We start from the raw sequence: 13259 nt of genomic DNA on the forward strand, positions 1-13259 counted from the left end.
TCCTCTCTCTCTCTCCCTCTTTCTCTTCTTCTGTCTGTCTAGCTAGCTAACTAGCCATCATGTATAAAAGTCTTGTTAGTCATTACCTTCAGAAACTATTTGAGAGTGAAACTACTGCTGTTTTGATGAAAGTCACAGAATCCTGGAGAATTGAAAACTAAACTATATATTTAACTAGCTCTTCAGTCAACCAATAATATCTATTCAGTTTTGCTTCATTTAATTGTTCTGATACGGTTTCCCTGTTAGTTGGACTTTAGAAGGGATGGTAGGTGTTCTCAAAAGTTCTGAATTATTCCTTTTGTTGTTATTGTTTAGTCTTCCTATATTAAAGTGAAGTCACTCAGTCGTGTCTGACTCTTTGCGACCCCATGGACTGTAGCCTACCAGGCTCCTCTGTCCATCAGATCTGAATGACAGACAATCTCCAATGGCGATGGCTTAACCGAGAGAGACGTTTGTTTTTCTCTCATTTATGAGTCTGGAGGGAGCAGTCAGGGTCAGTGAGGAACAGCACTATGAAGGTGCAGGCTCCTTTTACTTGCTGTTCCATCCTTTGTGACCTTTATTCTCACGGTCATCTCATGGTCCTGGATTGCAGTTAGGTCCATATTCTAGTCAGAAGGAAGGAGGAAAAAGGGAGGGTACAACATCCCTCCCCTCTTAAGAAGGAGAAGAAGAAAATGACAACCCACTCCAGTATTCTTGCCTGGAAAATTCCATGGACACAGGAGCCTGGCGGACTACTTTCCATTGAAGCACAAAGAGTCGGACATAACTAAGCACACACACACACACACACACACACACACACACACACTTCACAGCAGCGATTCTCATGTATAGTCTGGACCTGTGGCATTGTGTCACCCGAGAGCTTGTTAGAAATGCAAAATCCCAGGTCCCTAACTAGACCTACTGAATCAGAAACTCTGGGAAAGGGGTCAAGCAATCTGCGTTTTAACAAGTCTTGCAGGTGATTTCTGATGCATGCTCAAGATTGAGAAACACTGTTAAACCTCATAAAGACACTTATGCATTCAGCAGACTTTAGGTGGTAAAGTTTTACTTTTTCTTACGTTTTCTTGAAAAGCAATGTTTCTGAACAAAAACGTTAGCCTAAGAAAGGATGGCTTTCTCATAAATACAAAACAAACAAACCAAAAACCAAACAAACAAATAAAAAAACCCAACTATATGTAGTCAGTTTTATCTTATAATCCATTTTTTAATTTTCAAACTGTTTTTTTGGAAATAATTTCAAATGTACAGAAAAGATACAAGAATAGGAATGGTACAGAGAATGCCCCATTGTTTTCTCATTTATTGGCTGTCCCCCCACCTCTGCTCTTTTGTTCTGAGCCATTTGAGGGAAGTTGCATACATCATGGTCCTTTTACACCAAATCTCAATACTTCAGGGCGTATTTCCTATGATTAAGAATATCCTATTAGCAAACCATAGTATAGTTATCAACTTGAGTACATTTAACATTGATATCATACTTTTTATCTGTTCTGGCATCCGGACTTAAGTCTTAGTTAACAGACCCAAAATGACCTTCATAAAATCATTCTTCTCCTCGAATACAGGATCTTATCTAGGTCATAGAACACATGTAGTTGTCAGGATGCTTCATTTTAGTTCAGTCACTCAGTCGTATCCAACTTTTTGCGACCCCATGGACTGCAGCATGCCAGGCTTCCCTGTCCAACACCAACTCCCAGAGCTTGCTCAAACTCATGTCCATCGAGTCGGTGATGCCATCCAACCATCTCATCCTCTGTTGTCAACTTCTCCTCCTGCCTTCAATCTTTCCCAGCATCAGGGTCTTTTCCAATGAGTCAGTTCTTTGCATCAGGTGGTCAAAGTATTGGAGCTTCAGCTTCAGCATCAGTCCTTCCAATGAATATTCAGGGTTGATTTCCTTCAGGATTGACTGATTTGACAGTTTTCTTTAATGTGGACCATTTGTATAGCCATCTGTTATCTTTCCTGATGCTGATATTTTTAAAGAATATGGTACTTTAGAAAACAGAATGTTCAGTTTATTAGTTGTTTCCTCATGATTAGATTCAGTATTCTCAGTTGGAATATGCATGGATTCCGTTGTGTCCTTCTCAGGGAGGTAGTGTGAAGGAATGGGCACATCCAGTATTTCTGAACATAGAAAAGGTGCTGGGCACAATTTATAGCTTTATATGCAGATGCATCTTATTTGTTTTCATTTCTGCAGGAAACAAGTTGTGGCAATTCTAAAAACGAGCTTATCTTCACTAAGTTTTGAATGAGGAATGGTTAAATTATATTTGAGGAGGGTAGGTTTCTTTATTCCCTTCTTGTAAATTACTTATTTCAAGTAATTTACTTAATTCAAGATCACACACACACACACAACACACAGAAGAGGGAATGAAAAGAGGAAAAAGAGATTAACTGAATTTTTGTAAAGTCTACATGATTTAAAGCTCTAGAAATGAGAAGCCTTAATGTGTAAATAAGAAATATGCAAAGAGTGACACATTTTGTAATATTCATGTTTTTGGTGTGCGGTTGAGTTACATAATGTTAAGAGACCCATAGGTTGATCAAGTTGAGCTTCCAAAAAGCTCAGATATCATCCTTTGAATGTAGAGCTTTATATTAGTAAGGTCTAATCTACTGGGCTTAAAATTGATCATATATCAACATATATGTGTATTTCCATGTACTGGGAATGGTGATGTAAAATGAAACTCATAGTTCTGGTGAGAACACCCAGATTTTGCTATTGTCCAGTGTTTTCTCACATGGAAAATTACATACTTCTGTAAACCTTACGTAGATCTAGAAGAACTTTAGAAAAAGTTTGGGTTTTGGCAAAACATATAATTTGTTGGAAAATGACTGGGCTTTGTTTCTTGGGGAAAAACAGCATGCTGAGGAACAATGCTATGTTCTCAAATTAATGAAAAAAATGCCATATTGTGCTCTAACTCAAGACTCTGGAAAACAGAACGAGTGAATGAGCTCACTGTGTACAAGAGGACGCTGCAGTTTTGTAAGGTCTTGTCTGTTCCTTTGATTTGCTTCCAGAAATGTTGGGAAAGCATTGGAGCCCGCTTACTTCAGCATTTTTTAGAAAACTTTTATTTTTTGTTCTTCTGTTTTGGGCTCATTCCGAGAGATCCTGTGCTATATTGAAAGTTTTAGAAATAGTTACATAAGTGAACAAGCTCATAGTTTTTCTCCTGTAAAATAATGTCTGTCTAAAGTACTCACTATAGTATTTTTTAAATTGTTAATTGTTTATGTTTTTTCCCTGGGTAGGCTTCTAGAAGGGGTCATCATGGAAGATAAACCAGTGTCATGTTTCTCCATGAAGGGCTGTGGTTTTTCATACACCTGTATCTCTCAGGTGTCTTGCTGGCCAGGATGCAGAAATGGCCCTTCCTTAGGGTGATGGCCTTGCCCTGAATTTGGGTTGATTCTACACTACTTACTCAAGTCCAGGGATGTGTGGAGATCATGCTAGTCTCTTGGAACCAAAGTATCCATAATAAAACCTTGGAGATGTTGGAGACCGCCATGGGTTTGAAATCTCCAAGCTCTTTTGGAAGTACCAGCACTGTTGGCAGTGATCTTTGTGTCCGTTGTCACTTTCTTTCTTTGGAGCCTGGGACACTCAGAATTCCCTGCCAGCCCTCAACTTTGGTCTTGTTCACTGGGCAGGTTTTTTCTTCTGTATAAATGAATCCATCTTCCATCTACATTTTGTGCAACTGTCTCTCATCCTTGTCTTTTCTGCCTGGCCTCCAAAACCTAACATCCTTCTTTCCTCTGCAGGGCCTTCTCTTCCCTGCTGTCTCTAGAAGCTCTCTCTTTTCACTCATGTAGAAGTACATTCCTCTTTCCTTTCTTACCGTGATGCAGCTAAGATTGTAAGAGGGGAACCACCAAAGTCAAGGCCCCTTTTTATCCCCCAAGAAACACAATATTCCACTGAGCAATGCCCCCCCCAACCATGCCCCCCCTCCCCCAGAGCTAGACTCAGGCTGCTATTTCCAATTTATAGCATTTTAATAGTCCTGGCAGTTTCAGAGGCTACTTCATCCATCTTTAATACAAATTATATTTCTGTCACCAAAACCTGATGTTGACAAATGTGCATAACCAAGTGACTTGGAGGTGCCGCCAGGTCTGGCTGATTTATTGTAGTACTTATATGTATATGAAATATCCAAGAATAGTCATACTTCTCTCTCTGTTGCCTTCTCCCTAAAAGTAACTTTATTCCAGGTGCTACTTTGTAACAAAGCTGACAAGAGCATTCAAAGTGTCTAAAAACCCAGCTGCCCTCCAGCAGAACTGGGAAGCCCAGGGCAGTGGTCTGTTTAGCATCCTAATGCGTGTTTCCTTTCCTGTGCAGGCAGGCTATATGTCTGGGATGTTGGTGCCCGTAGGGGTTGGGATAGCTGGAGCCTTGTTCATCTTGGGAGCGCTCTACAGCATTAAGGTTATGAATCGCCGAAGGAGAAACGGCTTCAAAAGGCATAAAAGAAAGGTATGGAATCCACAACAGCAAAACCTAGTCACTTTCCCAACTGTTCTTCGCTTTTCTAATTTGCTTAATAAAGCACATGGGGCTTAATGATGCATGAATGGGACTGACGTGCCCAGTGGTTCAATGAGCTGCTGCAGCTGCAGCCTCGGCCTCATTTGTTCACGTGTCTTTTAAAGGGGACCTGTTTCTCGGCTTTGCTCTGAAGCAGGAGTTTAATGCTTTTCTGTTTTCTTTCCCCAGCAGAGAGAATTCAACAGCATGCAGGATCGAGTCATGCTCTTAGCCGACAGTTCCGAAGATGAATTTTGAACTGAACTGGAGTTTAATTGGGAGAGTCAACGTGATGTTATTATTTTTTATTTGAGGGCCAAAAAAACCCAAAAAAAACAAAAGAGAACAACATTCTGCCACAATGGGGCTGTCAGGCCATTGATCTCACTGTCTGCTGGGTAGTAGATTTTTCTTGTACTGAGCAGAAAAGGCATGCTGTATATGAACTGTGATGCGCAGTATTTGTTTTTATCCTGTAGTGAATTTTCCACAGCCATGGGCTGCAACTCGTGAATATGCAGCATACATGTTGTTCAGTAGGAGTTGCTAGGTTAGATAGAGTAAATGTTTTGTATTTTTCCACAGTGTCTTTCCCTTGGTTTGGATTACCTGTGCTAAAGTGTAACAGTGCTGCCAAGGCACACTTGACTCTGAAATAGAAATCTTAACAAAGAAGAACCTGTGATGACTGCTCAACCTACTTGAACCCTTGGCTTGTGGCCCACGACACACACTACATTTGCATCGAAACTAGCAGCAACTCGGAATGAAATCTTTTTCATCAAGATCTCTCAGCGCATTAGGATATATGTAGATTTGTACGTACCTTACATTATGTACTTGAGTCTCCTGGTTTTATTTTTTTCCCCCTTCCTTTTTATTCTCATTCTTGGCAAAGAAAAAAATGCACTAGAAGCAATGCATTAAATTGACTCTTGGTCTTCATGTAAGCTTGCTTTCTTAAATAGTATAATTGAGTCCAACAGATGTATCCATAGATTCTTACATGTTTATCATTAAGAGAGATCCTTTTAGTATATCATTGACTTTGTCAAGAAGAAATGAGGAAGAAATCAAGAGGAAAAGGAGGGTAGGTAAGCTCCCAGAGCGTTTGGCTCTGCTCTTTGGCTCTGTGCTTGTGTGGCCACCATTCTGAATTATTCAGAGCACTGCTTTTCTATATCTGCAGTCTTAGTCCATGTATGATTGGACCACCATTGGTTCTTGTTTGGCTTTATTAGAAAACCGCATTCTCTGGTGGGAGCAGGCTCAGGAGCTGAGAGTCCTGGCATAAGACAGAGCTTATGAAAAACCAGCCTCTCTCAAGGTGTCTCACTGTGGAGATGCTGGACTGTAGAAGATCATGTCTCATTGCCCGTGGAATGCAGTTCCTTTTCTCTACCTTTTGAATCCGGGTATTTGGAACTTTTAGGAAGTGCAGGTTTGGGGGGTATTTTTTTGGCTTCATCACATAGCATTTGGAACTTCCTCAACCAGGGATTTAACCTATGCCCCTTGCAGTACAAGTACAAAGTCCTAATCAGTGACCACCAGGGAAGTCCAGGAAGGAGAGTTTTGGGTGAAGACTTGGCTCATTAGTGTGGAAAAATAAAGATTACTAATAACACTGTCCATGATGCTTTATAGTATGGAGAACTTGTTCAAATTTAATGGGGCCTAATTTGCTGTTTTCAAGGAAAGCTGCACAGTTATTCCTCAAAGCTATATATGTTTTTCTTCTCCCATTTGACTGAAGACAGAACTGAAGCAGAGAAGTGAAACAACTATCCAAAATTATACCCAGGAAGAATCAGGACTAGAACCCACTTGGACCCCACACGATGCACCTCAATCTTCAGCTCAGTGCCCTTTCCACATACTTTAGAAGAACCAACAACATTGCAGAGTCCTTCAAAACCAAGATTCTAAGGAAATAGCTTCTTGACCCAGGAACATGTAACACAAGTTTCTTTGTTAAATGAACGATGTCTTATACTAGTTTCTGTGATATGCACTCAAATTCTTTTTCTCTCCCACATCAGCTGTTTTCCTTATAATCACATAAATTTAAGTATCACTTGTAGGTAACTCATAGAGAAACCTTTCTTGAATTCATTCTTGAAAGATAGCTGGCTTACACGAATGATTTCTTTAAATGATTCTTTTTGCCAAGAAGTACAAGCTAATGGGCTAACTTGATCAAGAGAATTTAAAAGCTCTGTACCGTCAAATAGATGTTAGAATAGACACACATGCTCAGGGTCAGGTTTTAAAAATAGAGCTCAGAACCATGACATTGCAGGAATTTGTAATTTCATGAGTAGAGACATCCTGATACTGCAGAGGGTACCTTTGCCCTTTCTGAGGGCAGCCTTTTGCTGTAAGTGTTCCTAAGGTCAGGAGGAGGTGAGCACAATGTATCATTACTGCCTTTGTGTTCTTGACAAGCTGTTTGTAGAGAAAACACAATAGGCCTGTCTATGCAGTATCACGTGGGTGATACTGATGGCTACTTGTGCCTCGGGCTACTCTTAGTCTGTAGTTCTACTAGATCACAGTAAATAGGTTGAACCTTCAAACTATAGTATAATAAAGTCACCAATGACAGACATATATTTTCACTTGTCCAGAGGGCTATGGTGACTTGTTTGTGCCTTTAGGCCTAAACAGAAATGTCTCTGCAGTTCTTACGGGGGCAGGTGACTGTTTAAAGAGAAAGAGATTACTTGGATCCCAGCGGTTTGCTATACAAAACCATTTAAACACCTGGGTTGAGTGGAAGGTTCTATGGATCGCTCAACTTGGGTGTTTTCCTTGCTGCCTGTGGCTGTGGAACAGTGGTTTTCAGTGGTTGGTTTGGATTATTCAGAGAAACGGAGAAGATGGTCATGTTCTAAACAAAACCTGGGATTAGGGTTGCTGCCCCAGTGAAGGTGCCTGCCAGTGGTTATGCTGTAGTTCAGGTTGAAAGTAGTCAATCAGGCACTGATGGGTTTTGGTATGCTTATATTAGCATGTTAAAAATAAAACATCAACTCTTTATTCAAAAAACTAAGCTTAAAACATTTAACAGCTAAACACATAATGCTGTCTAGAGTTGGAGGGTGGTGACAGATGCAGTTTCAATTGCTAACACCTTCCCCTCTGAACTGAACTGACCCAGTCAGAATTACAGATGTCCTGCTGTGGGGCCAGGGACTATGTCTTATTTTGAGGGATAGGCAGGGTTTCCCAAATTCTCTGGCTCCTAAGAATCACCTGGAATACTTATTAAACATATAAATTCCAAGGCCCCTTCTCAGACCCACTGAATCAGAATCTCCAGGGGAGGAGCTTGGGATTCTCCTTGTCTGGGCAAGTGTGAGGACATTTAGAACCTCTAGGCAGAGAACAGCTTCCTTATTAAAGGGACAGGGAGAGCAGGCCCCCCAGGGAGAGACTCTGCCCTAGTCAGCTATCCATCAATCACACCTGCCCTATGGCAGCAGGGAAAATGGGAGGCAAGAGGAAAAGGGTGGAAGCTTCTAGAGCAGGGTCCCCAACCTCTGGCATCTAATGCCTGATGATCTGAAGAGGAGCTGATATAATAATGATAGAAATAAAGTGCACAATAAGTGTAATGAGCTTGAATCATCCCCAAACTATCTCCCAGCCCCCTCCGTGGAAAAATTGTCTTCCACGAAACCCGTCCCTGGTGCCAAAAAGCTTGGGAAGCGCTGTTAAAGAGTAGAATGCTGAGATGGAGGGAGAGGGTTCCTCCTGTGCCCCTGATGTCTTTCTCTAATCAGAAGACAGTACTTTCCTTCTAAACCTCTGCTTTTTCCTCTTCTGTTAGTTGCTTCTTTCAGTAGCTGCTGGCTTAATTCATATGCAATATTTGGAGTTAATTAGTATCCCAGGGAAACAGATTCCCTGAGCAGTGCTTCAGCCTTGGCTTCAGCTCATAAACTGCAGTCTTGCAGAAACATTTTCTTCAAGTACCTATATCTCTTACACGGGTCAAAAATGGGAAATTTTTTAAAGCACAGTTTTAGAACACACTGAAATTAGTTTTAACATGGTCAATCAAAGATGGTTCTTTTTCTTTCAGACTTGAAAGTGAACATTTATTTAAAATGAAAATTCCCAAATTTTATAAAATTAACATTCCACAAATGTATAGGAAAATTATATTTTTATTGATTAACCTCATGGTATACCTCTCATACTTTTTTTTTCCCTGACTTTTTTGGCTGCACAGTCTCAAAGCTGGTTCTTTATTTCATCATTATTTTTTTTAAAAACTGCTAAAACTTAGAAGTCAAAATGTCATAGAGGTATGCCTTGTGCTTTTCTCTCTGTGAGGGTATCTTCTTCACATGGAGTCCAAACAAAGCCCCTTAGTGGGATTCACATCCACAACTTGGGGGAGATGCATCAGATCATCCACAGGCGTTGTAATTTCTGTGGGTATAAATAATCAGCGTTTCTACCAGATGCCAAAGAGTAGCTTTTGGGAACAAGATACATTACTTGGCACAAGGTTGTAGCTGCATGACCTTTTGGCAAGATAGGCTTTGTTTTGAATACAAGGAAATCTGAAAAGGCAGGATTACAGCTGAAGAAAAAAAAGCTCTGCTTTTAAGGGCATGTGAAGGTACCGTTACAAGGGAAAACTATGGGTAGAAAATGGAAAAAAAAATCATAATACAAAGCAGATGTCAAAAGGGCACAAGACATTAGTGTGTGCTAGAGAAGGCTTAAGTTCTGATGCTTGGAAAAATGATAAAGATAAGTGAGGAGAAGAATGCAAATGAAGTAGACCGTTAGGGGAAGAGGCCATAAATCTACACCAATCTCTAGGTCTCCATCCTCTCCATCCAAGAAAATTACCATGCACTAGGTAGAGCAGACCTGGGTGGGATCTCATTGAAATCCGAGATCGACAAGATGAAAGGAGCTTGGTTACTGTAAATAAGCTTAAACTCAGTTAATTTCTTAATTATGCAAAGTTGAAATAATTGAATATAAGTTTTTAGGAAGGAAATAATTTGAAAACAAAATAATAGTACTGACTTACTGCTGCGGCTGCTGCTAAGTCACTTCAGTCGTGTCCGACTCTGTGTGACCCCATAGACGGCAGCCCACCAGGCTCCCCCATTCCTGGGATTCTCCAGGCAAGAATACTGGAGTGCGTTGCCATTTCCTTCTCCAGTGCATGAAAGTGAAAAATGAAAGTGAAGTCACTCAGTCGTGTCCGACTCTTGGCGACCCCATGGACTGCAGCCCACCAGGCTCCTCTGGTCCATGGGATTTTCCAAGCAAGAGTACTGGAGTGGGGTGCCATTGCCTTCTCCTACTGACTTACTAAAAGCCCCTTATTTGTACATTTAGTACCTCTCATTAGACACACACTTCCCTTTGGGAGGAAGCCATTAGACTGATAAGCTGGGGATGGACTAAGGAGAGACATCTAGTTATTTACTTTGATAATTATCAACTTTGGCAGTCAGCATAGCTGTAAACATAATTCTGTGGCTTAAGTTCTACATGCAGAAAGAATCATCAACATTCATTTTGTAAGCCACTGTTGGCTGTATAAATGCATTGGCCTTATCCTATTTGGGACATCTAACTCCCTATTAATTAGCTCAAATTTCTATTGTGTGTATATAGGAAAGTGAGGAAGGAAGAAAGAAGAAAGGAAGGAATAAAGAAATTTCCCCCAGTCAATAGCAGCAAAAAAGCCAGAGACCAATCACATATTGTTCTACTTTGTTTAAAAACATACACAAAATATTGGGGTTAAAACCTCTCAAGTAGTTCACTTAGTAAAGCAAAGATCTTAACTTTCCCTCCTCAAAAAGCAGCAGCATCAATAAACACATTATCACTGTTAATCACTTGTATTATAGTGTATAAATTATCACCCTCAGACTACAGTTTCCAGATTCAAGGTTCAAGAATGATGATGCTCATAAGTGAACCTTTTGTGGGATAAGGATGGAGGAATTGAAAAGGAGTGGAAACAGAAGAATTAACTGCAGGGGGAGAAATCCTCTTATTTTCCTTCTCAAGGTTCACAGGTGAGGGAACAGAGAGCGAGCAGAATGGAAGGCCAATGTAGCGCTCACTTGAGTGATTTTATTGCAGTTGAGGCAGGCGGAGAGATCTGTTGCTCTGGTCCTAAAAATATGAACCTGGTAAGAGGTCAGACGCTTACTCCTTGGAAGGGAAGTTATGACCAACCTAGACAGCATATTGAAAAGCAGAAACATTACTTTGCCAACAAAGGTCCATCTAGTCAAAGCTATGGTTTTTCCAGTAGTCATGTATGGATGTGAGGGTTGGACCATAAAGAAAGCTGAGTGCTGAAGAACTGATGCTTTTGAACTGTGGTGTTGGAGAAGACTCTTGAGAGTCCCCTGGACTGCAAGGAGTTCCAACCAGTCCATCCTAAAGGAGATCAGTCCTGGGTGTTCATTGGAAGGACTGATGTTGAAGCTGAAACTCCAATACTTTGGCTACCTGATATAAAGAGCTGACTCATTTGAAAAGACCCTGATCCTGGGAAAGATTGAGGGCAGGAGGAGAAGGGGACAACAGAGGATGAGATGGTTGGATGGCATCACTGACTCAATGGACATGGGTTTGGGTGGACCCTGGGAGTTGGTGATGGACAGGGAGGCCTGGTGTGCTGCGGTTCATGGGATTGCAAAGAGTTGGACACGACTGAACTGAACTGAACTGAAGAGGTCAGAAAACTGGGGTTTTATTAAGCAGCATCCTGTGCATCTCAGTATTGTCTTCTAATTCACAGTGAACTGAAGGAACCAATTGCGTTAGAGACGTTTCTCCAATCTTATGCATCACAGCATGGCTATAGAGTTTGTGTACTTTCAGACTTTTCATGACCAGACAGACCAAAATATACATTCAAGAAAGTGAAAGCACAGTCTTCCAAAACAGAGTGGTGTTTGGATACCAGATGATTCCAGACTTTTCCAAAAAGTGATTTTAATACAAAACTTACAATGATCAGTTTCCCTGTTTCCTTCCTTTGTGTTAAGAGATGAAAGAAAGGAGAAGAAACCTGAAATGGTTCTGCAATTGAACTGAACAAATTCTGAACGTCTGTGTCAAGGGGAGTGAGGATGGTTAGAGAGTCTTATCTTTGGTAAACCAAGAGCAGTGTGATGTTATTGCTTCTTATGGAATCAGTATTTATTAAATATCTGTTTTGTGTCTGGCAGTGTGTTAAGAGCTGGGGGGACAAGAACAGTGCATGAAAAGTCCAGAAAGAGTTACTGACTGGTGAGGGAGAAAGTAAATGGGCCAGTTCATCACAGGGACACAATGGAATCCAGAAAAGCAGCATCTAACCCTGCCAAGATTGGAGATGTTTCTCTAGGACTGGAAGCATCAAATGTCAGGCTAGAGGGTTGAGTAGGAGTTAGTCAGGAAAGGGGAGAATGGGGTGAAATCTTTGGCCAGAGGAACCATGTGCAAAAGCCAGCAGTGAGAGAGGGAGTAATTAAGTATGTTTGGAGCACTGGGGATGCTAGGGAAGTGAGGGTGGGAGTAGGGGATGTGAGCACATACACTGTAAAATATGAGGTTGATCCTGAAGGGTCTGCTAGATGATGCCAAGGAAATATGACTTTTTTTTTTTTTTTTTTAAGGCATTTAGAAAGTCATGAAAGGGTATTTTGCTGAGAAGTGATATGATCAGTACTGAGTTTCTGGGAAGGCTGGACTGGTAAGATCAGGGTCAAGGGCTGGTGTACCAACGCAGGTGAGAGGTGACCATGGCCTGGACCAAGGCTGCAGGAGTGAATGTGGAAGAGGAGGATGGGTTCCACAAGTGTTCAGGGTGGGGAAGCAGTGGCACTTAGGCAGTGGTTAGAATTTGGGGGACGAGGGAAAAGACAAAGGCTGAAGCTGAGCAGGGTCCTGGTATTTCTGAGACCCTGCAGATATCAGGGAATCCAGTATGCTACATTCCAGAGAGATGGACTGTGTTATCTCAGCAGATAACAGTCTGAGAAAAATAACCCACAAACTGCAGGAAGAGTGTAGGCAGCTTTGACTTTCTAAAAAAATGTGTGTATGTATATGGTCATTCTTCGTACCTTTTAATACTAGGCTCCAAAGAAAGAACTTTGAATTTGATAAAACTTAAAACATTTGAGAAAACTCTCAGAATACCTTTAGGTGATTATGTTCCTTTGAGTGTACCCCAAGTATGGTTACATCTGGGATCTGACTGACTCCCTTGCTTTGTAAAGACTAAAAAGAGAGTTTCTTATTCTTTGACATGAGAGCCAAAACTCAGGATTTTGTTTTTCTTTTTTTTTTCAGGAAATGAAATCAATTATTGTGCTTAAGAACCAATTTTATACACTTATGGAACCGCTATCTAATCTTTTCTCCTGTTTTATTGAGCTATAGTTGACACATAGCTCTGTATAAGTTTGAATTGTACAGCACAATGTCCTAATGTACATATACTGCAAAATGATCCACAAGTTTAGTTAACATCTGTCTCTTCATATAGTTATAAAAAGTTTTTAACCTTGTAATGAGAACTTTCAGCATCTACTCTTAGCAACTTTCACACAACAGCGTTAACTGTAGTTAAATTGTACAATACTATAGTTAAATTGTAAAATACATCCCAGTACTT

At 40.8% G+C, this 13259-nt stretch overlaps 1 protein-coding gene across 2 annotated transcripts in view; it reads left to right on the forward strand.

Moving 5' to 3' along the window:
- Window positions 1-12973, forward strand: part of ARMH4 (armadillo like helical domain containing 4) — a 139339-nt gene extending 126366 nt beyond the window's left edge. Inside the window, exons 7-9 of one of the 2 annotated variants that reach the window (XR_009695100.1) lie at window positions 4409-4543; window positions 4784-5412; window positions 12935-12973. Coding sequence is in view for 1 of the 2 variants with exons in the window: in XM_061156967.1 (XP_061012950.1) it covers window positions 4409-4543; window positions 4784-4852 (204 nt within the window). In the remaining variant the exon portion in view is untranslated. Of the gene's footprint in view, window positions 1-4408; window positions 4544-4783; window positions 6539-12934 lie in introns of those variants that run through there. The other variant, XM_061156967.1, reaches the window with a different exon arrangement.
- The last annotated feature ends 286 nt before the right edge of the window (window positions 12974-13259 follow it).

Source organism: Dama dama, chromosome 12 (genome assembly GCF_033118175.1).
Source record: "Dama dama isolate Ldn47 chromosome 12, ASM3311817v1, whole genome shotgun sequence".
Taxonomy (NCBI): Eukaryota; Metazoa; Chordata; class Mammalia; order Artiodactyla; family Cervidae; genus Dama; species Dama dama.